We start from the raw sequence: 27,771 nt of genomic DNA on the forward strand, positions 1-27,771 counted from the left end.
TTATTTTTACAGAATGCTTCAAGTAATTTAATGAGTTGTTTCCATACTGTTTTCCTAATCTATGTTTGGGTCACTGATAACTTTCAATCCATATGTAGCAATGTTTATGAAGAACTGAACTGGATAAAGTGTTGATTAGATGATTCTGGTTCTAATCTGGAGCTAATCAACAGTAGAATTTCTGATATGATACCAAATAGATTTATTGTGGGGTCCTAAGTTAGTGTATACGGGAGTAAATGTAACTTTTAATTGGTTCTGTAAATTAGCTACAATAACGTCCATATGCAAGATTATATACAAATGTACAAAGCATGTTTAAGTCCCAACAAAGCTACAAATATGTTTTTAAAAGTATTTTTGGTCTAGTTCAACACTTCTCTGTTTAGGACATATTTTCTCTCTTTTTTCTTCCTGCAACTGTGCTTCAGAACTTCTGCTCCTGTTTTTTCAAGTTATCATTAACTCTTATTTGTGGCTTTTACTGCAGTCACTTCTAACATCATGATAAGTTTTGATTTATTTCCTTTCTTTGAAGTCCTTTCTGGGCAACAGGCATTAAGTTTTTAAATCAATATTAGGAGTTTAGAAAGAGCTGTAGCTTGGGTTAAACACTGTTGCATTCTTCAGCTGCCTGAGGGAGCACTTCAAAAGAACACTTCTGCCACTTAAAAAGTCCAAAGTTTGTTCATGAAGGTACAGTACTGCCTTTTAGAAGTATGTTTTTCTTGAAATGGTATGAGCATGGGGCTTACAGTAGTACACTTTTCTAATCTACTCACAATACATTACTTCAGAAATAATACAATAAACATTACTGCTGTAGGGCACCAAGAGGGAAATAATTTGGTTGTAGGTACTGGAGGTGTGTTAGGAGGAGTAAGTTGGTGCAGCTTGCTGGGAATAGGGTTGTTCCATGGTTCTACCTTTTTTGCTTCTATTTCTTGCCCTTCCAAAGACCTAAGCTACAAGTTCTAGATAGTATTGAGAAGAAGAGTGATTTTTCTGCTACAGTGGAATTTAGGGCATGCGAAAATCTACAGGGTTGCTAAATCCAGACTGAAAGCGTATTAAAAACTGAACTTTCTCTTACAATAAATGTTCAGTCTTAGTTCTGTTTGATGAACAGGCAGTTAGTCAAATTGAGAAAAAATTGCATTCTTTTAATTATGTTTACAGCAAATTTAAAAATGCTTTTTGTCAATCTGGTAAGTTTGATTTTTCATAAACTTTCTTCTGTTTTTAGAAAAGTCTACCTGCACTGAGACAATCTTTACTGAATAGTCAGCATTTGGTTTTGCAAGGACAGCCGTCTCAGCAGTCACTCCAACAGACCAAGCTCTCACAAGTTATACCTCAATCTGCCTCGGGAAGCATTTCCTCTGTTGTCACGACGCAGACAATAGGAATAAGGCAACCAAACAACATTTGCACAGTCTCTGTATCAAATACAGTGCAGCCTCCTCAGGTTAAGGTGGTACAGTCAAATCAGTGTTCTCAACTGGTAGGTACTGTAGTATAAAAGAGCATTTCTTAATGAACTGTATACACTGAAAACTGTGTCACTTTCATTGCAGCTTGTTTGGGAAAATTCTTTTTTGTTTGTATCATATTCTGTGATATGTGGTAGTACCTCATTTTCTGTCATTTCACATGTATGCTCAACCATTACTTCAGATAAGATTATTAACATAAATTCAAGGAAGTGCACTCTTGGTCTTTTTGTCTGCAACAGAGTGGTTGTTGTATGAGCACAGTGGAATTTGAGGGAATTACAAATGTAGAACAGAAAGCTTTCCAAGATTTACAGGCAGGAGTATAATGTTGAGTATGTCATTAGGTATGCTGCTTTGCTTTAAAATCAAAATGAATTCTCTAATTTTAAACTCTTCTGCACATAGTTGCAAAATCTTGTAGAAGAATAGGTGTGCTGTACCAGGATGTTTTGTTTAGTAATAATGCCATTCTCTGTTACTCACTGAACTGTATCTTTGTTGTGCATAGTGGAGTGTTAAGTGCTTCATTAATTCATTAATTTCAAAGGCACTCTCAGTAAGGCAGCTGCACAGCCAGGTAGTCATTAAGAATGTGGTGACTTTATCCTGCTGTTACACAGGATCTTGTGTGTGTGTTTGCACTTGTAATCAAAAGGTGTTAAGGATTTTTACAAGGCCTTCAGTTTATACAGGCATTACTATTCTTTGTGAGAGTTTCCTTGTATGTGGTTTCTGTGTATGTTTGAGTAAAGTACTTCACTTAGGTTTCAAAATTGTATAGAGAGGTTCCAGAACATGTATCAAGGTGGTAAAAATTTATATTATTGAGGTCGAGAAACGCAAATGTGATAACGTAAAACCTTACAGTGATCCGTCCTTGAGTTTATAAGCTCTATAAAGCCTATAAATAATTAGTAATGTGTGTGGAGAGAAAATTTCTTTTGCTTTAATTTAAAAGTAGCAGTGCACAGACTGAAAATACCTGAGCTGTGTCTTGAACCTTACAAACACTTTCTTATTAACTTTAAAATAAAATTAATATAATTTAATAATAATGAGCATAGTTTTAATGTATAAGAACATCCTGAGTGGTAAGATTTCTGACTCTGGCATTTGTAATACACACAAGACAGTTGGGTGTTTTCCACCTTAACTTGGCTGCTTCAATGCAGGTCCAGCCACTTGCGTTCTTCTTCTGAGATGGCTTCTCCCCACCCTGTCTGGATTGTTGTATTCATTAGAAAAGTGTTCCTCACACTTCTTGTGACATGTCTTTGATTTGTCCATGTTTCATGACTGAATGTTCAATAGTTTTGTCTCTTCTAGGCAGAAGAGTAGAAGCTGGTGATAATTACAGGCAGTAGGTGGAAAAATTATTCCCTGTCCCAGATTAAGCAAATTTCTGCCTGCAGCTGACAGATTGCTTAGAGGTAGAAGTGTCCATGGCCAGTAAGTCTGGCCTTATCTCATGCCACAATCTGAGGCTAGCCTACTGCCATGTAACGTGGCTTTTTTCAGTGTTGTGCAGCCCACCTTAAGAGCTCCTGTGCCCACTGGGCAGGTTTCACCGCACCTTTTGAGAAACACCAATGTAGGACAAAAATGGGTAAGACCACAGGAATTCTTACTCTTATGATATAGTTCTGGTGGAGAATTTTCTGGCTGGGAGAAAGCCAAATTTCTGGGAGAGACACGTTCTGCTTGTCTCAAATCAATGGATACTCTAAGCAAGCAGTTGTGTTGTTATGAGTAGAGATTAACAATGTGAAGAGCTTTTCTGAAATGCCTGGGTCATAGGAGGAGCTGGAAGCTGCTCAGGTAACATTGTGGAGATTGATCTGATGAGCAAGAGAAGTTGATTTTCTGTCTATAAGGAGGTCACAGGTCTAGGGCTGAATTTTCATTTACTGGGTACTTGAAATGACCACTACATTTTCAAAAGGTCACAAACTGTGCAAAGCAAAGCTGTAGTTACTATTATTTATTTTCTGGAAAAAATATATAATATATAAATATATATATAATAGGGAGAAGACATTAAGAATCATAATTTATGTGCTTTAGTGTGAAATTGTCTTTTCATATTTCCTTTAAATTTATCAGTCTTTAGTTAATAGAATCAAACAGTACTTAACCAGGCACTTAATGACCCTCAGAGTAGTTCTGTACAGACAAAAGCAGCATCAGACATCAAGAGTTACTGCATCCAAAAATCTTAGCACAGCAACCATCAACTCAGGTGCCAAGCAGACAACACAGCAGCAGCTCCATATCAGCCCAGTAATTGCTGATAAGAATTGATTTTTTTGCAGTGCCAGTGCTCACACTGTCACAGTTCTCAGTGCTCCCCAAAATCGGAGCACAGAGCTGCTGGCCATCTTGCCTTGGATTTGTCCAGGAGAGGAAGATTGCAGCTGGCTTGCCTGAGGGTAGCCAGCACTGATGGAAGAACTGGCTGAGCTCCAGGTTTTCCAGGCCTGAAGCTTATTGGAGAGGGTTCCAGCTGGCTTTGCAAACTGTCCAGCTGCAGAAGGGCAAGCTTGTTTTAGACTATAGATCTTTTCATACCAGCCAGTTTTCCTTAAAACATGAAGGGTCTGTTGGCTGTTCCTTCCTTTGTCTTTTCTGTTTCTCAAAGGTGTGAGCTGTGGTGTTGCTTTCTCCAGTTGCATTGAGGCACCTTGCAATGTGAAAATCCTGTGTGCACTGTTGGCATGCAGCATAGCTTGCACAAAGGCTTTGAAATGTACAGTGTTAGCAGAGATGAAACAGACTTTTAGTCTGGTAGAGTACTGGAATCATGTTCCAAACTATGAAAAACAATACTTTATAATGCTAGATAGTGCTAGTTCTATATAAAGAAAAGGGGAACAATTTTAGACTAATATTTTATTGATGAGACACTTATGACATAAGCCAGCAATCAATTTTTTAAATTGTTCTAAGAGTAATGTTCTAAGTTTGTCTGAATTGCCATCCTTAGAGTCCATGTTTTCTATGTTGCCTTATATATGCAGACATTGCCTGTCTTGTTTTTGGTGTTGCAGAGGTAAAATTTGTATGAGTAAGAGAGATGTTCTTTATTACACATGTTGAGGTTATAAGTAGATCGATGGGTAGTGGAGATGGATTAGCACTTCATGTATTGTGTTGGCACTGTCTGCATCATAAGGAGAAAGTACTCCTGGAAGTTAAAGCCAAGTATTAAACTTGAGTGATAAAAAAACCAGTGAGAAAATCAGTGATCCATCTTAATTAAAACAAATCTAATTATATACAAAGCTGTATAAAGATTTGTGCAGGTCTAGGATTAGGAGGGATGTATGGAAATACATCTGCACCATTTCTGCTGCACTGACAGGGCACAGTGTCCAGAGGGTGGGCTCTGCCATATTCTAAGTTACATTAGAACAGGATTTGCTCAAATATTTACTGAAACTTTCCCTTCACTGCCACAGTGGTTGGAGTCTCTCAGAGCTGAGACAGAGTAATGGAATTTGGAAACAAGATACAGCAGCAGAATAAGAATTGTGTTATATGGTGATGTTCCACTTGGCTTTTTAATTCTCCACTGAAGCTTTTCTGGCATCACTTTTGTGTTCATGAATGAATGTAATTTGTACACATTTTAGTGAAATTTTAGGAAATCTTTTTTTTTTTTTGTCTTGTCTGCAAGGCAGCTTAGAAATGGAGGAGTAATAGATGGCTGATTGGATAAAGGGAGTTTTTTCTATTGATTGACTAATAAATGTCTAGCCACTGACATGGAGTTTGATGTGCAGTAAAATATAAATAAAAATGGCTGTTGAGCAGTAGATATCTGGGATTCATTAACAGGAACAAAGCCTGTACTTGACAAATTGTATGCTTATTTGAAACACAGCCTAGTGGTTTTCTGAGTTGTTATCACGGACTTTGTTTTCAGAATTTTGTGGGCTGTACATTAATATAAGGAGAATATTGTCACTGATTGCTGTTTGGAAACCAGTAAAAAAGGCCAGGCTTGAAAGTGAAGATTAAAAGAAAAGCTTAAGAGAATTGAACACACGTAACTTCTTCAAACACTGATTGTAAGGGAGAATAAAAGGGAAAAGTCATTATTTGGAACAGGCCAAGATGGTAAAAATATGAATAAAAGGATATAATTAAATTAAATAGGATTAAGGTAGGATAGAAGGCAAAATATCCTTAAAGAGAGAATATTAGATGGTAGATCAGGCTCTCAAAGACAGCCATAATTGAAAACACTCAAAAGTAGACCATTTGACCATTGTAGGAAGAATTGTGTAATAAATTGAGGAGCAGGTGGGACAAGTGATGTAATGGCTTCTGTTATATTTTTCTTCATTTCTTTGTTGAAAGCCTGTACTCAATGGAATAATATTGTTGTCATATTAACATTAAAATAGTATTTTTTTTTAATTTGGGAGGAAAAATAACTACTTATGTAGATTTTGAGGCACCATTGAAAAACTGTAGCTGCTACTGCAGCATGGTAAGCAATGGTAAATATGAATTCTAAGCCCATAAAAGCATGAACATTGTAAGTTAATGCTGCCAGATTACATGATAGCTGAGGTTTGATATGACATTTATCTTCAGGAGTGAGTAGACTGATAAATCACAAGTGGCATAGCCACAAGTGAGTTAGCAACTGTTTACTCATGAGTGAAGATAAATGTCATATCAGACCACAGCCATTCTGAGTTTTATATGTTTATATATTTCTTCCTTTCACATTATTTTTTTAACATAATTGAGAGAAAAAAAAGCTTGGTAAAGGATGTATTTTTCAAATTTATTTTTGTTTTTCATTCTTTGCAGAAGCTCTTGTTCACTGGTTTTGGTTTGTTTTTTTTTTTTTTTTCTTTATTGCAGTACTTGATAGGTTTAAGCTTTGGGATCAGATGCTTGTGTTGCAAAAGGTGATTCCTGTGAATTGGGCCAGGCTGGTTTTGCAGCCCTCATCAAGTAAAGGTTGGAACCTTGTGCATCTGCGCTGGTCCAGGAGATTTGCAAAATCCTTGTCCTCAGAAATTTTAGCAATGCGTTCTAATCTAACTGTCCTAAAGGAATTTTCCTTTCAGTGGTTTGTAGGTAGTGGCTCTCATTTAATTTTGCCTCTCTTGTGCAGGCATGAGAAAGACTGATAACTTCTGTTCTCTTTCTGCTTCTGTACATTTGATGTGCTTTGGCTGGATTCTTTCTCAGTCTGTATTTGTTGGTTTTGCTGTTGATTATTGGTCTGTGTTCATGTCTTTAATTGTTCTCTGTCCTGCAATAACTTACACAGTAGAAGATGTCATGGAATGATCATCACCTTCTGGCTTGAGATCAGGACCAGAGAGAACCATTACTTTATTCTCACAGTTACCAAATCTATGCCTCTTGAAGAAAACCCTTAGGGAAAAAAAAGGGTATTTCAGCTGTCACCTCTTTGTTATTCTGGTTATTAGTAGTGTGATTGCTGTATATCCTTTTCTGTCTTCATGAGTCTGCTACTTTATGGGAGCACCTTTGTATAAACATCCCTTTTTTCACCTGTGAAAATACAGTCAGCTTTAGCAAAGGGCAGAGCAGTATCTGCAGTGTTCAGAAGGCGAGGAGGAGGAGGTCTGGCAGAGCAGACAAATGGTGAATCAAAGTGAGTGTGAAGAGTGGAGAGAGATGACAAAGGGAGCAGAGCAATGATGAAATAAAAAGAGAGGGAAAATACTTTTTATTGTGAGAAATGTACATCTTACTTTGCAGAAAAATGTTATTTTATAGAAGAAAAATGTAGGCAACTGTTCACACATTGCACTTGGAGAAGCAATGCCATGACTTTGCTGCTTTAGTGTGTTCCTTGAAGAACTCCAAAGTGCAGCAGCCTAGGACATGGTTCTTCAACTTTGACAGATAAACTGAAGAGGAATAACTAGTATATGACAATACTTGCTGTCTCAACACTGTCTTGATCATAATTTTACCATTTTCCTAATTATCAAATCTAGGCAATGACTAAATCACATTCTGTCTTTTCTATTTTCTGTGCCTTTGTCGTTCTGTTGTTGTGTTTGCTGTCTTCAGAGGTGTACATAATTAAAATGCTTCCTTTTTTAGGGGAGGTGGAATGATGAACAGTTTCTGTAAGCTCTGAAGACTTGTATTCTGTCTTGTTACCTTTTCTGACTCAGCACTTTAATAAAATCAATGATGGTGTGTTTATGGACACAGTGGTGAAGGGTTTGAAAGGACTCCTGGAGGTGTCTTGTGCAGCCTCCTGCTTACACATTGGGGTATCTCCCATGTGACCAGTCATGTTTTGAGTGTCTTCAAGAAGAAATTGCACAGCCTCTTGGGGCAGCCTGTTCCAGAGCTTGCCCACCCTCATGGTGGGCATTTTTTTTTTCTTTTACTATTGGAATCTCCTATATTCCAGCCTGTGTCTTTTGTGCTACATCCTTCTACTCTGCACATCTGAGGGAGTCTGACTCTGTCTTCTCCTCATCTTCCCAAAGGTGGTTGCAGCAGCATTGAGATCTCCCCTTTTCTGGAAGGGAAAAGGCTGGAGTAATATCCCTGCTAACCTGGGTGCCCTAAAACTCCTGTATCTGCTCTCTCAGTCTGGGTCAGTGCTTGTCAGCTGATCAGTGGCATTCAGCTTTGATTCAGAATGTGGATAGATAACCTGACATGGGGCACACTTGTTGCGCGTGGTTCTAGTCTGTGAGAAATATGAAATAATTTAAGTTAATCATCTCCCAGACCAGCCTGCTAGTACACTTGCTCATTGCCTACAACTTTGAGGTCAAGCTAAGGACTTAATAGTAATGTTTATGATGTTGGAAAAACAGGCAAGACTATTAGAACAGTTTGAATTACCTTAACTGATGAAGTGTGGCTTACATAGTTACAAATTTTAATACCGGATCCTCTGATTCATTGGTTTTTACTGTGTCCCTAGTTTGCAAAGAAGTTACATACTCTGTTTCAGAAACAAATTGCTAATGTTAATTCCTTAATGACTTCCAGATCTGGAGATTGCACATTTCTTAAAACTCCAATATAGAAACTGGGACTTAATGTAAGATGCTACTGTGAGCTCTGGTGCAGTTGTTCTTTTGAGAGGAGATGTGTCTGTTGCTGGTTGGTTTCTTTATGGAGTTTATGATTTTGGTCTCTGCCCCTTGGAAAAGTTTGTTTTTCAATTTTCTAGACTTTCAGCATTTGTACATACATTGAAGTCCTAGTACAGTACTTGCCAAAGACAGTTTGTGGAATGTATTGGATAGTAAAGAAAACATTGACATTTATATAATCTTAAATGGTTAAATACTGTCCTGTCTTTATGGTGTTAGTGGCTCATTTTGTAGGGTATTCACATGAAAATATTAATTGAGGGAAAAAGAACTTGGTTCTGAACTGTAGAAGTTGCCTCAAAGAGAGAGAAAAAAAAAATACAATTGCAGAAGATTACTCTAAATACTATATAGTAATTCTGTCCAGAGGTCCCACACATCTCCTTTATGCCCTGGCTTCTGGCCCATTAAGGTAGAGCAGCTTTTCTTCACTATTCTCTGCAAACTGATCCAATAAATTATTGTAAAAGTGGCATCATTCTCCTTTTTCATAAGAATGTATGTTTTCCTAACATGGACTATTCTGTCTTTTTACTGAAACCACACTTGTTCATGTTTCCTGTGCATCAAAGTGCAGTTAAATTAAAGTTTTTCCTATTGCTTTCACTGATCAACTCTGTTTCTTTCCTGTTTTTAATTAAGCATGGTAGTTGCTTTATTCTTTCCCCTCTGAGTGTGACTATTCACTCTCTGTCTTGACCAATTAAATTTATATCTATTTCCTCCATTTCTGTGCTTAGTACAAATGCTCTCTTTTCCTTCAGTGTCCATAGTTGAAGCTGAATCCTTAGTCTTTTTTCCCTTTTCTCTTTCTGCAGGGTGATTATTGCTAATACCTCTACATTCACAGGTTTATTGTAACTTTTCGACTCTCTGTATTTTAGGATGTACAAAATGCAGTTTTGTAACTTCAGAATGGCCCAATTTGTTTTTTTTTCTCCAGAACACGTGAGAGATGCCTCATTGCTCTTACCTTGTTTGTAGTTTTCACCTGTCTCCCTTGCAGTTTTGGAGCCCTGGTTCCTGCTCATCCTCTGCTGTCACATCCCATTTGCAGATGCTGTTTCTCCTTTCCTTTCCTCCATAGGTTGCTTTGCAGTCAGAGGTTTGGCCATTTGCTGCCCAGCTAAGTGCAATTGTTTTAGATGCTCCTTGTGGGAGTGGTGCTGGGTGGAGGTGCCGTGTGGTGCTGCCTTCCAGGAGGGAATGCTGCATCCAGGGTGGGAGGCTCACACAGGGGGAGGACCTCAGTTGTGACTGTGAGCAGCACGTGGCTTCTGAAGTTGCCATGCCTGAGTTGTGCTTGGAGTTTTACTCAAATAGCTCTTTGCCAGTGTTTTCTTTTCAGAGTTTATTTATGGGTTTTTTTACAGCTCTGCAGCTTCCACACATCTTTCTGAATCTTCCGTTCATTACATCTGTGCCTACCCTGTCCCTGATCATATGAATGTTGATTTTTGGGTTTGAGTTTTTGTTTTGTTTGGGTTTTTTGGTTGAACATTTTGCTGTTGATTAAACATGACCCTTGCACGTGTTTCCTTTTTGATTTGATTTGTTTATGGGTCAATTTTTAAGTTTCTAACCCAGGTTTAGTTTTAAGGAAGAACTTCAGAACCTGAATTAGCGTTTAAAAGATTCACAGTATATGATTACCACAAAACTTGGTTTGCTTTCTTGTGTATATCTGACTTTGGAACCCATAATATTTTAGAATTTATTTTTAGGATTTTTTCTTTAAAAAGCATAGATATTTAGTGCAAGGCCTAATGTTTGTAGGTGGATCCCACTACAATTATTGCAGCATTTTCTTCTACAAAACTGCTTTTCTTCCTAGTAAAAATTCTAAAGACAAAAGTCTGAATTTTAATATTAACCTTACGAATTTGAAATCTATTGTTAGTGAAGGTTGTGAGGTATGACATCTGTGTCGTATATTATTGAAATTTTTTAAAGCATAATGACAAAATAGGTATATACACACACACACAACCACATGCATTACATGAATATGACTTTTGTCACCAGCTAGTTGTGCTTGTAGAGATCCACGTGCTTATCTTGGTAATTACAGGTATTAGTGTATTTACGTTGTGTGTGTTTGTGTATAAAGAGTATAATATAAGTATACTTTTCTTTAATAATAGCAGATTATCCAGTCAACATCTGCTCAAACTGTGAAACGAACCCCTGCTTGCCAGACTACCCAGATTAGGATGCCAGTGGTAATAACTCAGACCATTAGACCACAAGGTATGGGTTTAAATGTTTTAGTGAGATTGTTACCTTTGTATGAATTTTGTTGTAATTACAAATGAATAGCATGGCAAAAGGTACAGTGTTGACATTGGCAACATTGTTGACATTTATTTTTACCTCATGCTGGCTGAAGAGTGCATGTTTTCATATGCAGTTTCAAGGTGTTTTGGACCAACACAGTGAAATGTTTTGAAACAATCCTAGGACTAAACCAGGTCAGGAACTTGGCTCTCACTGTCCTAAACTGTAACTCTGGGCCAAGAAAAAAAATTCTTTGTTTTCCCAAAGCCTAGTGGATGTCTCAATTTAATCATCCTACTTCTAATTCATACTCCTGAAGCAGAACATGGTAGTCCCCATCTCTGCAGCTACACAGGTCAAGGTGGGAGCCCTAGAGAAATTTCTCAAGCCTCAGGTTGGTTTCTTTGACTCCTGTCAGTATGTTTACTTTTTGGTGAGGTCAGAGACTGGCTACAGCAACCTGACATGCCAGGATTAGCCACGGCATGTGCTTTGTACACACCTTCCTCATCTGTCTGTGCACAGGTGGGTTCATGTCTGGCTGATACTTCCCACTTTCTAAGAGGATTCTTGAAGCCTCCTTGCTTCCTAATAAATACCCATTTGTTTCTTTCTACCACTGAATCTCTTAGGCTTAGGTTTTACTTTTCCTGAATATGTGTGAGAGTATCTTACTGGATGTGGGCATTTACAGATTGAGGGTTTGTAATGGAATACAGAGCTTGTCATCTTCAGGTACTGAATCAGAACTCAAATTAGTTCAAATGCACATAAAAGCTATTGCTGCCTACTTGACTTCATTGCTTGGTTGTTTCTATTCTCCTTGGTAAAAAAAGCATCAAAAATGTTTAACAGCAGTTGATGTTTTACTTGCTCTGCTCTCCTAGGGGAATCCAAAGGTTGAATGGACACAAAGACCAAGCTGTCACTGTAATCCTGTAGGCTGTTTTCAGGTTAGGAAGGAATACAGTTGCTCACCATAAAATGTGTTTGTTTGATAGCACTGATACTCATGTCCTGAGTTTATAACATGTCCATGCATCTTATAGCATGAGCTTTCACTTCTGACTAATGTGTTTGAGAGTGAAGGCAGATTTCATTTCTTTGCTTGTTCAGTCTCCAAGTTGTGAATGTCAACAGTGTACTGAGAATTTGCATGATACTGGCATCTGTCTTTTAAACAGTAGGTTCAGAATATGAGTTTATTCTTGATAGCCCTTGATCAGCCAGTGTAATGCAATTAACTGGCAGTTTGACTTATGGTAGATAATTTTATAAAAGCCAATTTATGCAAGATCCTACTTTCTGGTGAGCTTATTCAAATTTACATGTTTGGTTAAGCCCTCCAGTATATGGTTTTATTTACACAGACAAAAAAAAAACCCCAAGAATAGGCACTTAGAAATCATCCCAGTATAAAACCACTCATCCTGCAGCCCACATCTAGGGAGCAGGCTGCCTGTGTGCTGGCAGCACTGTCAAGAGTGCATCATTGTGATATATTGTTAAAACCTTTTACTGTAAACACCAGTGCAATGTTATTTTATACTGGCCTAGGTATTCCTGCAGAAGGAGCTAATATACTGGAATAGGACATCATCTAAATAAAAATTATGCTAGCATAATTTTGTGGAGCGTGACTAGTTAGGGATAGTTACCTCAGAACTGAGCTGGCCTCCACAAAGTGCTGCATTTTCCTCCTTGACAGGAGTGAATCTCCCAAGTGTAGTGTATCTTCAGTACATCCATGTGAACAAGACTGTAATGCTTCTTAAAACAGTAGTTTAGATAAAACTGGCATGCTTTAAGGACCTTTATATAAATAAAATTACTTCCACACCAGTGGAAGTAACACCATTGTTACTGCATGAAAAATTCACACTCCTTTATCAAAGCACTCTACTAGTATAATAATCAGGTCAATTCATCTTATGGATTGGATGGATGAATTGAGCCAAATAATAAAATAATTAACTAGAATATTTATTGCAGCTATTTAACCAGTGCTGAAATACAGCTAGGAATTTATAAGCTCCTAAATTTGGGCTTATTTTTCTAGATCATGGTAATTAAAATTTGAAGCAAGGACGCAGTGGTGAAAGACTCTGTATGTCATTACCAATCCCATGAACTATCTAGGCCCACAGGTGATTTTAATTTTCAAAATATGCTCTGTCCATAATAAAAATGGATGTTTTTTAGGTATATTATGTCTAACCCTTAGTCATGCACAGTTGTAATTTATTTAAACCAGAAAGCTCAAATGTCATCCCAAATCTTACATTGACTTTGCCCAATCCATTGAGTAGAATTACATATACTTGGGGTGAATGTGAGACTTAATTCTTCCATATCCGTATGGATATACATGTTTTGGAGGTGTTTTTCTATCAAAAGTATCATCTGTAGAAAACAAAGCATTGATACTGATTCCAAAGAAATATATTAATTCTGGAGGAGTGCTGTTGTTACTCTAAGTTTGCCATTGCAACCGTTTTCAAGGTTAGCACATTTTTAATCTTCTAGATCTTAATTGTACAAAGCAGAAATCTGCTAATTTTTGTTATTATTTCTTTCCTTCCTTCCAGTTCTCTGAGTAGAAAACCTTTCCATTAGTTCATCTGAAATAGATAAATGAATTGCCTGGTCCGTGAACTAATGCTGTCTGTGACATCTCATGGACCTTGAATATTCTGATGGCAAAATATTTTTATTCCCCAGGCTTGAGCCTGAAGTCCTAAATCTGGTTTTGTATTTGCTAATGTTGAGAGTCCACATTACAGTTTATTTATACAGATGGAGAACTCAACAAACACGATCAAATTATTTTCTCTTTAAGATCATATGTTGGAGTAGATGAAGACTTCAAATTTAAAAAAAAAAAGAGTAATGCAGGACTCAGTCAAAGCTAGCAGCTTTGTATTAGCCAAGAAATGTTCTTAAAAGGATTTATTAGGATAGTTGTGTTTCAGGTTTTTACTATACATGAAAGAAAAATCCTGTAACTCTACTGAGGTTCTTACCTTGCCATTTATGTGCAACTGAGTCCCTGGGGTGCAGGAGCAGCCTTCACACCCTTCTCAAAGTCTCAAACACCACATCTGTAATGCTCAATAAAATGGAGTGATACACAAGAGAGAGGTGAGATCTTTTAAATCAAGTAGATTGAGTTATTTCTACATGCCAAAACACAGGTGGGATTAAAGGAAACCCAAAATGTATCCCAAGTAAATGTGTTTAGGCAGTCATAGAGGGCCTACTCCAGAAGTTTCATGTCAGAGAGGAATTTAGATCTCTTTAATTTACTGGATGTCCACCACATTTTGGCTCATTTAGAAAGCCCTGTTTTGCTTGTACTTCAAGACTTGTAAAGTCTAGATACAGACATGAATTATTTTTGGGTCATTGTTTTCAAGATGAGAAAGCAAGGAACAACCTTTATGGGGGTGTTTGTCGAATTTGGCAATAGTGTTTTCCTTTTATATGCAATGCAAAATATTTTTAAAATACATGCAGTACTTTCAACTCTGAAATACATGTGTTTCACTGCAATAAAGGACAATTACTATATAGAAAATGTAAAAGGCATTGCTAATACCCTGAGTAACTCTGGCTTTAAGTATTTGTATTAAGAACATTTCAAATTCGCCTTCTTTATTCTGTACAGATTATGCAGAAAAGTGGTTTACTGGCAATTGCAAACACACTTATAGCCATTATAAATATTATAGCTGTTTATGCCCAGTGGTTTTCAGTTTTGGAATCTTCACTGTTCTGTAAATATTGAACAAACTGTAATGTTAATATAAATTTTGTATTTTAAATTGTTCTTCTTCAGCATATAGTCTTTAAAAATAATAACTTCCTTTGTTTGCAACTTACAGACAGTTAAATTTAGTTCCTGGACAGAAGGTTCTTTGATGTAAATTGTCTAAGACAGCTCATAATAACATTGCTTGGTGTTTTTCAGGCACAGTAGGGAAGGCACCAACAATACAAGCCAGTAAAAGTCCTGGGGGCTTTGGTGTTCAGGTCTCTGCAAATCAGAAAAACAAGCTGAATGACCCTGGAGGTGGTTCTTTCAGGTAAAAAAAGCAAAAATAATAATAAAAAAATGCAGCGGGGTGCTTGGGGGGGATCTGAAGTATAAAACAGAATTTAGAATTGGTGTAACACCAGAGGGCAGTCTTTTACAATAATTCCTGTCTTTTTTCCCTGGGATTGGATGGAAATTTTCATACTTAATTCTATTTTTAAAGAAGGAAGGGGATCATTACATATCTTGAGGATTTTTCTCTAAATGCACATTTTAATGTTTAATGAAACCGTAAATTCTGTGGATTATAATAAAGCTTTGGCTGAATGGAATTACGTGCACGAGGATCTAAAAGAATCTCTGGTTGGTGTTATGCACTGGATTCTGCTGCTCCTATGGAATGTGTCTTGCTGGGAAGGTGCTGGCCGTGAGGACAAGGCCTCTGTGGAGCAGCCCCTCCTCGGCCTGGGAGGGGATCCCTGAGCAGGGGTTTGTTAGTCCTGGTTTTAAAGGGCAGGCTTTGCTGTGTCTGAGCTCCCTGTGCTTCCTTAGCTCATGGAGGTCGGGTGGCTTGTGGGCCTCTGCAGGAATCAGGTGCTGCAAAAAAGGTTCAGCAGAGTACCAGTGATGCACTGAGCTGCTGCTCTGCCAGTTCTTTATACTCCAGACTTTTATTTTTATGTATTTGGGATATTTTTACTTTTGACAGTGAAAAGCAAATCTTATGTTTACTTCATTTTGCTCTCGCTAGCACCATTTTAGTTGTGTACATTTTAGTTCTGTCAAAATATTTTCTTTCTTTATTGAATGACAGACTATTCCTAGATTTTAATTTTCATCTTCTGGGATTCTTCTGTTGCTCTGACATCATCAAACCACTAATTAATTTTCAGGTTTATGCTTTTGCAGGTGAAGTAAAAGAGAATTTGTTGCTCTTTGAAATATCTGCTTTGAGGCATGTCAGTATTGTAACTAATAGTGGTAGTACTTAGTATTAATCTGGAAGCAAAATCATTCAATTTTTTATTTTCCAATGCTTTTGCCTCCCACTGAGTATTTAAATGAATTAAAATGTCTGTTGGGTTCAATTGTACTGTCTTAATAAGTATTTTTTATGTTTGTAAGCAACATGAGCATTTATTCTTCGTTAGTATAGCTTTCAATTTTACATACACCAAAAGGGACAGCATTTTTTTAGCTGGATGTTGTAAACTGTGCCAGGATTGATTCTTGCATTCACTTAGTTTATACATAGAATATATTAGGTTAGCTGGAATTGTTAATTTTCCCTTGGGGAGAAGCAAATGCTCAAGGCACTGATTGATAAATCAATAAATCTTTAGTGAGTTTGGTAAATAAGCTGTCAAGGGTGTATGTCATTTTTCCTCTAGAGAACGAATTTTAGTCAGAATGAATGTGTTTGTTTCCTTACATTGTTTTCTCCTTCAAAATAGTAAGACACAAAGCTGCATTTAAATAAGTCTATAAAATTGCAAGGATTTATTAAACAGCAGCAAAGATCAAGCTTTTTCCTGATATATTAACAAAGAATTCAGTTGTTTGCTTATTTGCATTTCAACCCCTAACCTCTCCTGAGGACAAATAGATGTCTGACTATTAAGCCTAAAGGCACAGAGCTAGAAATCTGTATTAATCCTCTGAATGCTGACTAGTTTTCCTCAACATTCCCAGCGTGTGTGAAGAATGTGTTTTTAGCCAGAAGGCAAACTGGCATCTAAAGCAAAGCAAGAATTTTGAAAAATAGTTGTGTTATGTATAAATTTATTTTGCCCTTAGTGTTTTATTATTGCATATTTGTTTCATTATTTTACATTCTGCTTTCTTTAAAATAACTTATTTGAACTTTTCACTTTTGTGAGTGAAGTGTTGGTCACTAGAAACAGAAATTTGAATTTCATTGTTTTCTGGTTTTTTTCCTCTTCTTTATTCTGAGCTGTAGGAGATACAAGATGGAATTACATAAAAGAGCTAGCTAGCAATTAAGAATTTTGCAAATTGCAGCTATGCCTTTAAGGTCAGTCTTACTTAATGAACAGTAAGACTGCTCACATGAATTCACTGTTTGTTACAGTAGCTGTTCTGTGATGCAGGGTTCTCAGCCCAAGAATTCTGCAACCTGAAGCTGTGCTTGTGAAATTTTAGGTCACTTTTTTTGGTATTAAATTTATTATTGCTGTGTTTTTCAGAGAGAACTACCTACAACCCCAGTTAGTTGACTTTTCAACTCTGTTAATACCTAAGGACAGAAATTTAAGTTTCATTTTTAGTAATGTTTCTGTTAGTTTTGCAAGCAGAGGTCTAGACTTGGGTTTGTACCATAACAGGCCAGCTTGAGGTTTCTGTAGCTGAGAGAAGCAGAAATCCCACTGAAGTCTGCCAGGGACCTGCATATGTGTCCACAGCTGCTGCTCATCACCTCTGGTCCCCTCAGAGTTCCCACTGGCACCAGCTCCTCCTGTGTGGTGAAAGCAGCAGGCTCTCAAGTGGTTCTTGCCACTGTTCAGGTAGTGGCCATTGAAGGGAGCCAGTGGAAGCATTTGTTCTGATGTTGAGATGGAATCACTTCAGCTGGGAGGTCCAGCTTCCCACTCGGAGTGGGCTTGGTGGGTCGGGCTGGTCCAGGTGTGCTCTGTGCTCCTCCAAGGATGGAGGTGGGTGTTTGTCCTCTCATGTTATCCCAGCACTCCAAGGATGGAGGTGGGTGTTTGTCCTCTCATGTTATCCCAGCACTCCAAGGATGGAGGTGGGTGTTTGTCCTCTCATGTTATCCCAGCACTCCAAGGATGGAGGTGGGTGTTTGTCCTCTCATGTTATCCCAGAACTCCAGACTGCTCAGCAGGGCTCAGTGGCATGGCGTGCCAGGGCCAGAAGTGAACAGATGTGTTCCTTGCTGTGTGGGATGATGCTGTGTTTTGTTTGCTCCTTCCTTTTGACAGAAACCTTTCCTTTTCTGAAATGGTATTTCAGAGTTTCAGCTGACCTTCTGGAACCTGGCAGTGTCAGGTTTTGTACAGCCAGTGTGATGGGGTTTGTTTTCAGAGACAGTTCTGTGAAGTTTCTGAGATCATTTGAAGCTGATCTTAGTATCTGTGTTTTATTTTGTTGTCTGACTGCATTTTGAGGTGGACTCTACGTGGAAATAAAAAATTTGTTTTCAGACCTCCCTTGCATAGCCAAAAAAAAAAAAATCTCTTGTCTAGTATTTCATTTTCATTTTTAAAAACAAAAGTTTAGCAACATAAGCGAAGCAGCTTGCCCTTTAAGTGTTAGAAAGCTAATGTGGATGTTAAATGGAGAACTTGAAAGTTTTCATTTCAAAATGGCATGTGAAAAAACCTTGGCCTTGAGGTTTTTTTTTTTTCAAATAAATTATTTCAAGTTATAAGAGTATTGTGTTTTTTTCCATATATTTCAAAATAAAGACAAATAGTGACTATAAATGTGGTTTCTTCTGTCAGCCCTTTTGCTTATCAGAGAGAAAATTTCACATAGAGAATGAATTGTGTGGCAAAGCAGTATTAGGGAGACATTTCAAATTATAACAGGAGTGTCAGAATAAACATTATAATTGATGTGTAAATGGAATCTGTGCCATTATAAAATATAATACAGCAGTGGCTGTTTACATGCCATGTATTGTTTATCTCTGATTGTGTGATCCATGGGATGTGTGGCACGTAGGGACTTTGTCCTAATGACATGCAATTCCCTTGTAAGAGCGGGGAGTCAATAGTATGATGTTGTCTTGGTTGCTTTTTGCATTCTTCTGGCTTATTTGGGAGCAGTTCAGTATTTCGATTGGGACAGCAGTGGCTCAAATCTTGACAAAGTGCACAGGAAAGAAAACTGTGCAATTGTGCAGTTAAAGTTTGTTCATAAAGAAAGTGCCACCAGGTTTTTATAATGGCTTGTCTGAGTTTAAACAAAATCTTTGAAACCTTTAACGGATAACTAACTGTGCAAATACTTTGGGTTTTCTTGTTTATTTTCAGATAAGATTTTTTTCTTTTGGCAATTGCATGAGTTTTTATAATGAGGGAAAATGAAAACTGTTACAAGAGGCTGAATATCAGAGGAAGAATTGGACTCTTGGATTATTATAAGATACAATTTGTGTTTGGAGGGAGTTTGAGAACTCATGCTGTCTTATAAATACAATGTTGGAATGTTAGATTCATCGTATGAGACTCAGAATTTAAATCAGTAAAAACCAGAAATATTTACTGAAACAGTAGAATTAGAATGAGCATAGCAATATATGCCAAGAAATATGAAATTGTTAAATACTGTGCTCTGATGAAAAAGGAAAGATAGACAGTAATCATCAGTCTAGATGACCACTGGATGGCATCTTTGTTCCACAGAATAACTTCTGAAAACTCACTTATCTGGGCTTAAAAGTTCACTTTTATAGGAAACTGTTTGGCAAGAATAGCAACTCTGTATATATAAATGTATGTTTCAGTATCCAAACATTTTTCATTATGAAGTTCCTTGAAGCAAGGAAGAATGTATGGATAGGATTCTTCCTGTCAGAAAAAAATTGTAGTCCCAGCTGTGATTAATACATTTCTTATTTGTCTTCCGTGTAATACTGAAAAAAAAGGATATACTTGCATATTGTAGCTTGCATGTGTAAGATGGAAGATATGATTCCCTCCAGGAGTTACAGTGATGGTTTTTCTAAGTGCTGTTGCATTGGTTTCGATAATTGCATTGAAATCTAATTTGTGTCCAAAATACTTATCTGGTTTTATTTCAGAAATATTTATTTTTAATGTGGTCACAGATTTGTAACTGAATAAAAATTGGAGTAGCTAAATTTCTAAGCAGAAGGAAGGTAAAAGATGATAGTGTTTTCTTCAGCTATGAAATAAAAGGAGAAAGAAGTATAAACTTCTCTGAGAAGTTATGTTCCTAGAAGTCAAGACAGCTGTTTTGATTTTTTAAATGGATGATTGCTTGAAGGATATCACTCTCTGTCCTGGCAGCCTGATGTGCAAATACTGGATTGAGACTCTTGATTCCTGCTGGCCAGTTGTGCCCAGCTGTGAGAGCTGCTGAAGGGACAGGACTGGGAGCCCCTGCCCAGCTGTGAGAGCTGCAGCTGAAGGGACAGGACTGGGAACCCCTGCCCAGCTGTGAGAGCTGCAGCTGAAGGGACAGGACTGGGAACCCCTGCCCAGCTGTGAGAGCTGCAGCTGAAGGGACAGGACTGGGAACCCCTGCCCAGCTGTGAGAGCTGCAGCTGAAGGGACAGGACTGGGAGCCCCTGCCCAGCTGTGAGAGCTGCAGCTGAAGGGACAGGACTGGGAACCCCTGCCCAGCTGTGAGAGCTGCAGCTGAAGGGACAGGACTGGGAACCCCTGCCCAGCTGTGAGAGCTGCAGCTGAAGGGACAGGACTGGGAGCCCCTGCCCAGCTGTGAGAGCTGCAGCTGAAGGGACAGGACAGCAGGGCTCTGTGGGGCCCTGCCTGGGAACCTCTTGGTTTGTTTTTACCCGGCTCCTCCAGGGCTCAGGCTCGTCCCCTGACACCCAGACCCACAGCGGGGTGAGGGCCCATGGGGCGTCACCACTGCACTTGTGGTTTGGTCAGTTTGAGCTTTATTTTGAAATTCTGGGTTCAAGGCTGTCTTCTAGAAGCTTCTGTTTTACATAGTTCAGAGTTTGTGGTCTGATGACTGCCTTGCTGGGAGTTTGGTTTTCTCGTGATTTGAGGCCTGCTGGATTTGGGCTTTGTGAGTCCTGGGTGATTCTCACTCCATTGCAAGCATTCAGGTTTTAACCTGACAGAATCTTGGTTTCTTTCAGTTTTACCTGTGGTTTTTCATCTGTAGAATTACAAACTTTTGAGTTGATCACTGAATATTTCAGTCGGTGTTGGTTGTGTGGTGTGGGCATGGAGCCAATTCCTCATTGTGGCCCTGGGTCCACAGGTGATTATTGTGTCGACACTATGTCAGATGTAAAAGTGCCAGGATTAGAGGGATGAAGGACCTCTCCTAGGAAGAAAGGCTGAGAGCATTGGAATTTTTCAGCCTGGAGAAGAAAAGGCTCCAGGGTGACCCAATTGTTACTTTCCAGCACCTTAAGGGAGCCTGCAATAAAGATGGGGAGAAATTATTTACAAGGGCATGAAGTGGCAGAACAAGGGGGAATGGCTCCAAACTAAAGGGTAATAGGTTTACATTGGGAATTAGGAAAGAATTGTTCCCTGTGAGGATGCTGAGAAGCTGCCCCTGGCAGTTTGCAAGGCCAGGCTGGATGGGGCTTGGGGCAGCCTGGGACAGTGGAAGGTGTCCCTGCCCATGGCAGGGGTGGCACTGGATGAGCTTTTAAGTTTCCTTCCAACCAAAACCATTCTATGATGTTGCAACACTGCTCTCAGGAATTTCATTTTAAGGCAAGAAATCAAGTGCTTAACACCCCTGGAAATAAATAGAAGCTCATTTGTGTAGACTTTCTGAAAAGTATTTTAAAATATTCCATTTTCTGCCTCAAGTGTTAAGCACATTTCTGCAGGTTTACACAAATATAAGTCCCTTCTTGACTTCTTCCCACAAAAGAAAACAAAAGCAGTATTTATCAAACCATAGTAGTCTTTCACCAAAATTGGCTGCTGTAGTACAGATAACAGGAAGAGTATGGGAGGAGCAGGAGGACCTAGATTATGGATTTCTGGATTTCCCTCCTTTTATTCTCAGACCTTATTTGCAGCTATTGGGTTTTACTGTGGGCATTGAGCTTATCACAAGTGGCAAAGTATTTTAGAGTGCATGGGACATCAAGTATGTAACAATTTTTATAAAATCTTTTAAATTAAGCTTTTGTTTGCTTACTTTATACAGTAATAGGAGTCTGGACTTGAATGTTCTTATCTGTGTGTGTATATATATTCTGTAAATAATATTCTCAAAGGTTATGTAACGACTCTAGAATATGTTGAAATCGTGTTTATGTCAGACAAACACTTTGAAACAGAATGTGCTAAATCCAGATGGCTGTTTCACAGCTCTGAGTCATCCCTCAGACAGGTAGGAGGTAAAGATGCTTGGGAGATACTGGTATGGAAACTCAAATTTGTTTGTACTTTCTCAAGCTGTTAAAAAGGATGTTGCGGGGCAAAAAAATAGTCTGGGAGTTGCTATGATCTTTTCAAAAGCAGCTCATTTTCCTAAAGCTTGTTGACACAGCTGATATTTGTATGTTGCCAGAAAAATTACCAGCACATACTCCAGCCACGCTTGGAGCCCAGGTTTACCTATGAGCTCAGCATGGTCAAAGAATCTTCCCCGACTGTTGCTGAAAATGTCTTGATGCCTGTTTTAGTAGGAACTTGTGGAACAGTGAAGGATTAAAAATTCACGGGTTTGCTTTTAATTTCTGTTACTTATTTTACCATTTTATGCCTAGTTTTTTTATAATGAGGAAATCCCAGTGTTCAGTTGTTAGTGGTGATCTTTGCCTTTAGTTTCCTGATCAGCCTGGTTTCATTGATATCCCTGACTCTCAGATTAAGACACCTCTGTCACACTTTCTGTTACCAGTCAAATTGTCCTGTTTCTGATGTTTTCTGATATGGTCAGAGAAAGATGTTGTTGTTTCTGAAGATACTCTATGAAAACTGAGACACCAAGGGTTGTGTCTCAACTGGCCCACCTGTTGGGCATGTGGCATGATGATTCCTCTGGAGAAGCAGATGATGCAAAAAATGAATATATTACATGCAGAACTTGGTTTTATATGTTGTTTTTTTTTTATTGCAGAGATGACGATGACATCAATGATGTTGCCTCTATGGCTGGCATAAATCTTAATGAAGAAAGTGCCCGAATTCTGGCTACCAACTCTGACTTGGTTGGAGCCCAGATCCAGTCCTGTAAAGATGAACCCTTTCTTGCTGCTATACCTCTCCATAAACGCATACTTGAAACGGGTGAGAAGCACATCCTTTCCTTCTGGGAGTGTTTCCTTCAGAGTGATGAGGTTCTGAGGAACAGAATATGCTTAGCACTTAAGATGGTTTTTTAAGCATTTGATTCCATAGTTTTGTATTTCTAAACTTTCAAGGTTTTTGTGATAAAAGTACCTTACTTCAAGTTGGAAATAAAATAGCACGCTGGTACTTTTAAACTTCATTCTTTCCTATGTTTTTTATATCCAAGGATCTCAAAGCTCTTTGCAAACATTAATTATTTCTCACAATCCTCCTTCATGTTTTACACATGAGAAGATTGAAACACAGAGGTAAAGTAAGTAGTACAGGTCACAGAGGACACCTGTGAATAACATTTAACAGAATGCTTAAGTTTCCTGTCAAGATTTTCTTTCCCTATACAAACCAGTTACTCAGTTCTTAACACCTGCATCTATTTAAGTTCATAGTGATTTTCTTATGGCATGTTTTCAAAAAGCTGTGTTTATTTATCATGGCAAAAAGGTATGTTTATTTATTCTGCCATTTGAAAATGGAACTTAAAAACTTTAGTAGAATAACTCTTCAGAATTAGTGATGTTTTAAGGTTAGGAAATACACTTCTGTAAAATAGAATGCATTTTTATACAACATACTTTGTTAATATACACTTTGTGTTCTGGTATATTTTTCAGCATAATTTTTGTAATGTTTGTGGTGCCATCAGTGTCTTAACATACTAAGCTCCAGTTATTTAGGGGTGTAAATTGTATCTCTTTCAGGCCTATGCTTACATCACAAATTTTTAGGGATCTACTTCTCAGAGTTTTAAAGATAAGACCAAAATCTTGTTACAAATCAGCGCTGTTAGTTTTTTTTAAGCATGTGGTTGCTTCTGAAATGCTATTTGTGTTTTTGTTCATTGAATTAACGGGAGCCTTTTTATATTGCAGTTGCAGGCAAGTTCTTCATTGACTTATTGTCAGACTTCACTCTTGTACTTTACAAAATGCCATTTTAAGTTCCCCTTCAGAGAAAGGAATGGTTTTGCAGGCTGTAGTCAGCTCGCTGTGAGGATGTGATGACGGCTGGGAAAGCATGTCCTTCCTTTTGGGACTGCCTTAGCACCACCTGAGACTGCAGCCAGCGAGGTCTTCGTGGAATGTGTCTGAGAAACTGTTGGGAGGGATGCTCTCATAATAGTTGATACAGGTGCAAGAAAAGGCAAAGGCAACAGACGTAAAACTGTTAGAAAGAATGGGAAATCAGTAATGAATTTGCCACATAAGCCTTAATGAGCTATCTGGCTGTAACAATTGCTGCACAACATGGAGTTGTAATTACAAGTGCAGGACTTACAGGAATCTGCACATACTTTAAGAGCCACAGAACCCATCTCACTATTCATCACTGCCTTTTGGGGTTTGCTTCTCCGAGGAACAAATCCCTATGGCTGTTTTTGAAGCTTTATTGGCTTTGATAATTGAAATGAAACTTTCAAAGCTTTTAACAGCAGCTGCAGGGATTTACTTCTCAAAAGCAGTGAATCCAGAAGAGCGGCCACTCCTAGTGATCTCCTGCAGCCACTTTTAGAGCTTTATTTTGGTTTTACATGGAGCCTTTTATAGTTTTGAAAGTGGCTGTAGAGTTCAGAAGTGGCTACTATCTGGGATCTATGGCTCTTGAGGAGAAAATTCCTTCAGCTGATTTTGAAGTTTTAGAAGCTGGGTTTTCACTGTGTGTGGCCAGATTTGTTGTTTGCTTAGGACCACACACAAATTTAGTAATTTGTGCTACTGGGCACTTAAAATAATGACATTGTAAGTTCACGACAAGACTCAGTATTGCCATATGTTGCTGTGACAACACCAGGACTAAGCAAAGCACCCGTGACCTTCTCGAGCACATTAGGAAAAAGTCTGTTATGTGAGTCCTCTGTTCTGTTTTCATTATGCCTATTGACAAATGAGATAAGATACATTGTTTCTTCTTACTTTTGCCTGAATACGACTTAAACAGATGTTATTTTCTACCTTGAGGTCTATTCATATTTAATCACTTCAGTTTTAGGGCAAGTTTTTAATGTTTTAGTAAAAGAGATTTGTGGTGTGTACAGTATTAGGAAACTGCTCTTGTCTCCTTTCTCAGAAGCTAGATCTTTCAGGTTTTCTGTAATATTAATCTCCTTCTCTCTTTTCTGAGTAAGAGCTCTGTCGAGCAACTCGGTAGTGTTCCCCAAAGGCTGTTTCAGAGATTGTGCTTCCATTCACCAGAGTCGGAATATAAACTGCTAAAGTGAGAGCAGATGCTCTTCAGACTTTGGCAGTAACCACCAGCCAGATGCCTCAAAGACATCGTGAAAGAGGTTTCTTAATATATTGTGTGTTCTTATCTCTACTTGAGCTTGGCAGTGTTAGAATCCAAAGTTTATTTTAAATCTAAGGGACTAATATTGATCCATTTCAATGGAAGAAGTAACTGAAAGGTAATTCATGCAAAGATATTCATCCACTTCCCACATGCTTCCTTATCCAATTTTGTATCTAGTCATTTTAGGCTGGTAATCATTGCCATTTGTTCATGTAGGAAGGCAAGGCTGTGACTGTTTCAAACTCTTCTTTGATGCAAAATCAAGAGTGAGTATTTTTCAGCATATAATGTATTTCTTTTGTTATTCCACTTGGAATCATAAAACTTTAAATCCTGATCTCTCTACATGACAGCATAGCACAATGAAACATATGCAAAGGGTTGGAAGGCTTTTGTGTCTCTTTTTGGGAAGTTGAGAGGCAGAGGTTGATATGCATCATGCATGTGCATACCAACTCCTGACACTTTCTAGGTCTTTAACTTTGTTAGTAGAATGAGTAGTGTTTCTTCAGAGGGCAAGCAAGCTGATTAGACCCTCACAAATAAGAAATGCTGAAAAATCCTAGCTTTTCCACATGGTTCTATGGGAAAGAAACAAGAAAAATAACCTTAATAATTTGTAATTGTTTCACTTTTGTTCATTCATAAGTTACTCCTTGCTGAGTAAGAATGCTGTGTTACTTAAGTTTTAGAAGCTAGTTTTTGACATTCTGAGTTTTTGCTGTTTCCTGAATGAGGCAACAGGCAACACTTAGTAAAGCAGGTTTTAAAGTGTGACAGTTTTCTATAGTTCTTAACCGTCTTGTGAAAATAGAGACTCCTTGGCTTTAATTCCTTGATTACTGCATGGCTTCTGAGTGCTGAAAAGAACAAGGCTGTACTGCGTTTTATGTTAAATATTAGTGAAAGGTAGCAGGACACAGCAAAGGATGGCATAAAACATGATCCTTTTTCTAATCCTTCCTAAATCCTTGGAAAAAGGGAACAGCTGTCTCATGTACTTTTCTGAGAACTTTATGGTCTCTCAAACCTTCACTGGGGGTTCCAAAAAACATTGCTTTATATTTGTGAACAACAAAACATGATACCTTCACAGGCTTAGAATCTGCAGGAGCTTACTAATTCCCACAATTTTTATTTCTAACTCATTTCTTCTACAATCAGATGATGCCATTTTGCTTTTATTAACTCTCCCTTAAATGTCACAACTTGTGGTGAACCCTAACCATAAGTTAACTGTTATAATGCAATAATATTTAAGCAGGAGTTTGGCATGTTGTATTCTTTGACTTAGATGGTTCCTTTCTCGTTTCACTTTGTGTTCTTCACCCCATTTTTCTCCTTCAGTTTTATTGTTACAGAGCACTGACTAAATAGAACACATGTGGCATTCTAACAAATACAAGACTGGTTTGGCCACACAGAATACATTTTGAATACTGTTCACCTTGTATCTTTTAAATTATTTTAACTTAAATACATACAATAGAAATTTATTGGAGAATCAGCCATGATATTTTTATTTCACTTTCATTCAGAATTTTTTACAACTGCATTAAGAAATCAGTCTATAGCATGGTTTTACAAAATGCTGTATTTTTTGTTACCTAGCATCATTATCAATGTCCTTTGGAAAAAGTGTTATACTGACATAGCATACATCTGCAGTATTTCCCACCACAAACCTAGTTCTGGATTCTCTTGCTTCATATAAATAAATTTTTAATCTAGAACACGCATAGTGCTGCATGCCAGTTATTATAAAGCTTGAAAATGTGCTGACGAATCCAGTTTCTCCTGATTCAGTAGTTATAAGTCTGTTATATAGTTATATAGACTCCTCCTTAAAACAGCTTCAGAGAAGCTTGGCTGGTTAGAAGTGAGCCACTATTTCTGTCAATATAACAGTTGTATGGTTAGGTTCAGCATAACTTATAGATTTACCTTCTTGTTATTTTACATGTAAAATATGTTTTTAATTCTGTCTGATGAAATATTGATCATTGCTCTGCCTTGATTCTTTCTTTGTTCAGCCACGCTTGAATTGCATGTCTACTACAAAACTCTATGTTAAAACCTACAGAAATAGCTTATCTGTGTTTTCTATATTCTGGAGTATATTGAATCTACTGTGTGGCATTGCAGTGGCAGCAGTTGTGTCCTTATGTATATATTTTAAATAAAGAATTTGTGTGCTCTAGAGGGCATTTTATATTGCTAAACCATGTTAAAACCCATAGGGGTACCCTTCATGAAACCAGGCCAGGTGATTTCAGCCTCTGTTTAAAGCATTTGTTATTAGTTTAGTAAGTCTTTCTGTCATCCTCTTTTTCTGGGTTTGTTTGTCAACATTTGTATTCTTGTTTGAATGAAATGAAACTGTCCTATTGATGACTGCTCTTTCATATACAGAGCAGCTCTAACATGAAAGTGTAGTTATTTCTCTGGTTGCTTTTCTTTAGAGGGCTTTTATAGCTACTTCAATTACTGTGGTTGTGTGTACTGAAATTCTGAGCTCTCCGATTGCCTGTGAA

General features: G+C 37.9%; 1 protein-coding gene across 1 annotated transcript in view; it reads left to right on the forward strand.

The window, feature by feature from the left end:
- LOC128812710 (transcription initiation factor TFIID subunit 4-like) overlaps nucleotides 1-27,771 on the forward strand; it is a 149,038-nt gene that overhangs the window by 22,686 nt on the left and 98,581 nt on the right. Inside the window, exons 7-10 of the mRNA XM_053987274.1 lie at nucleotides 1,247-1,504; nucleotides 10,762-10,867; nucleotides 14,865-14,979; nucleotides 22,719-22,888. Coding sequence (XP_053843249.1) covers nucleotides 1,247-1,504; nucleotides 10,762-10,867; nucleotides 14,865-14,979; nucleotides 22,719-22,888 — 649 coding nt within the window. The remainder of the gene's footprint in view (nucleotides 1-1,246; nucleotides 1,505-10,761; nucleotides 10,868-14,864; nucleotides 14,980-22,718; nucleotides 22,889-27,771) is intronic.

The sequence above is a fragment of the Vidua macroura genome, chromosome 11, assembly GCF_024509145.1.
Source record: "Vidua macroura isolate BioBank_ID:100142 chromosome 11, ASM2450914v1, whole genome shotgun sequence".
NCBI classification, from domain to species: domain Eukaryota; kingdom Metazoa; phylum Chordata; class Aves; order Passeriformes; family Viduidae; genus Vidua; species Vidua macroura.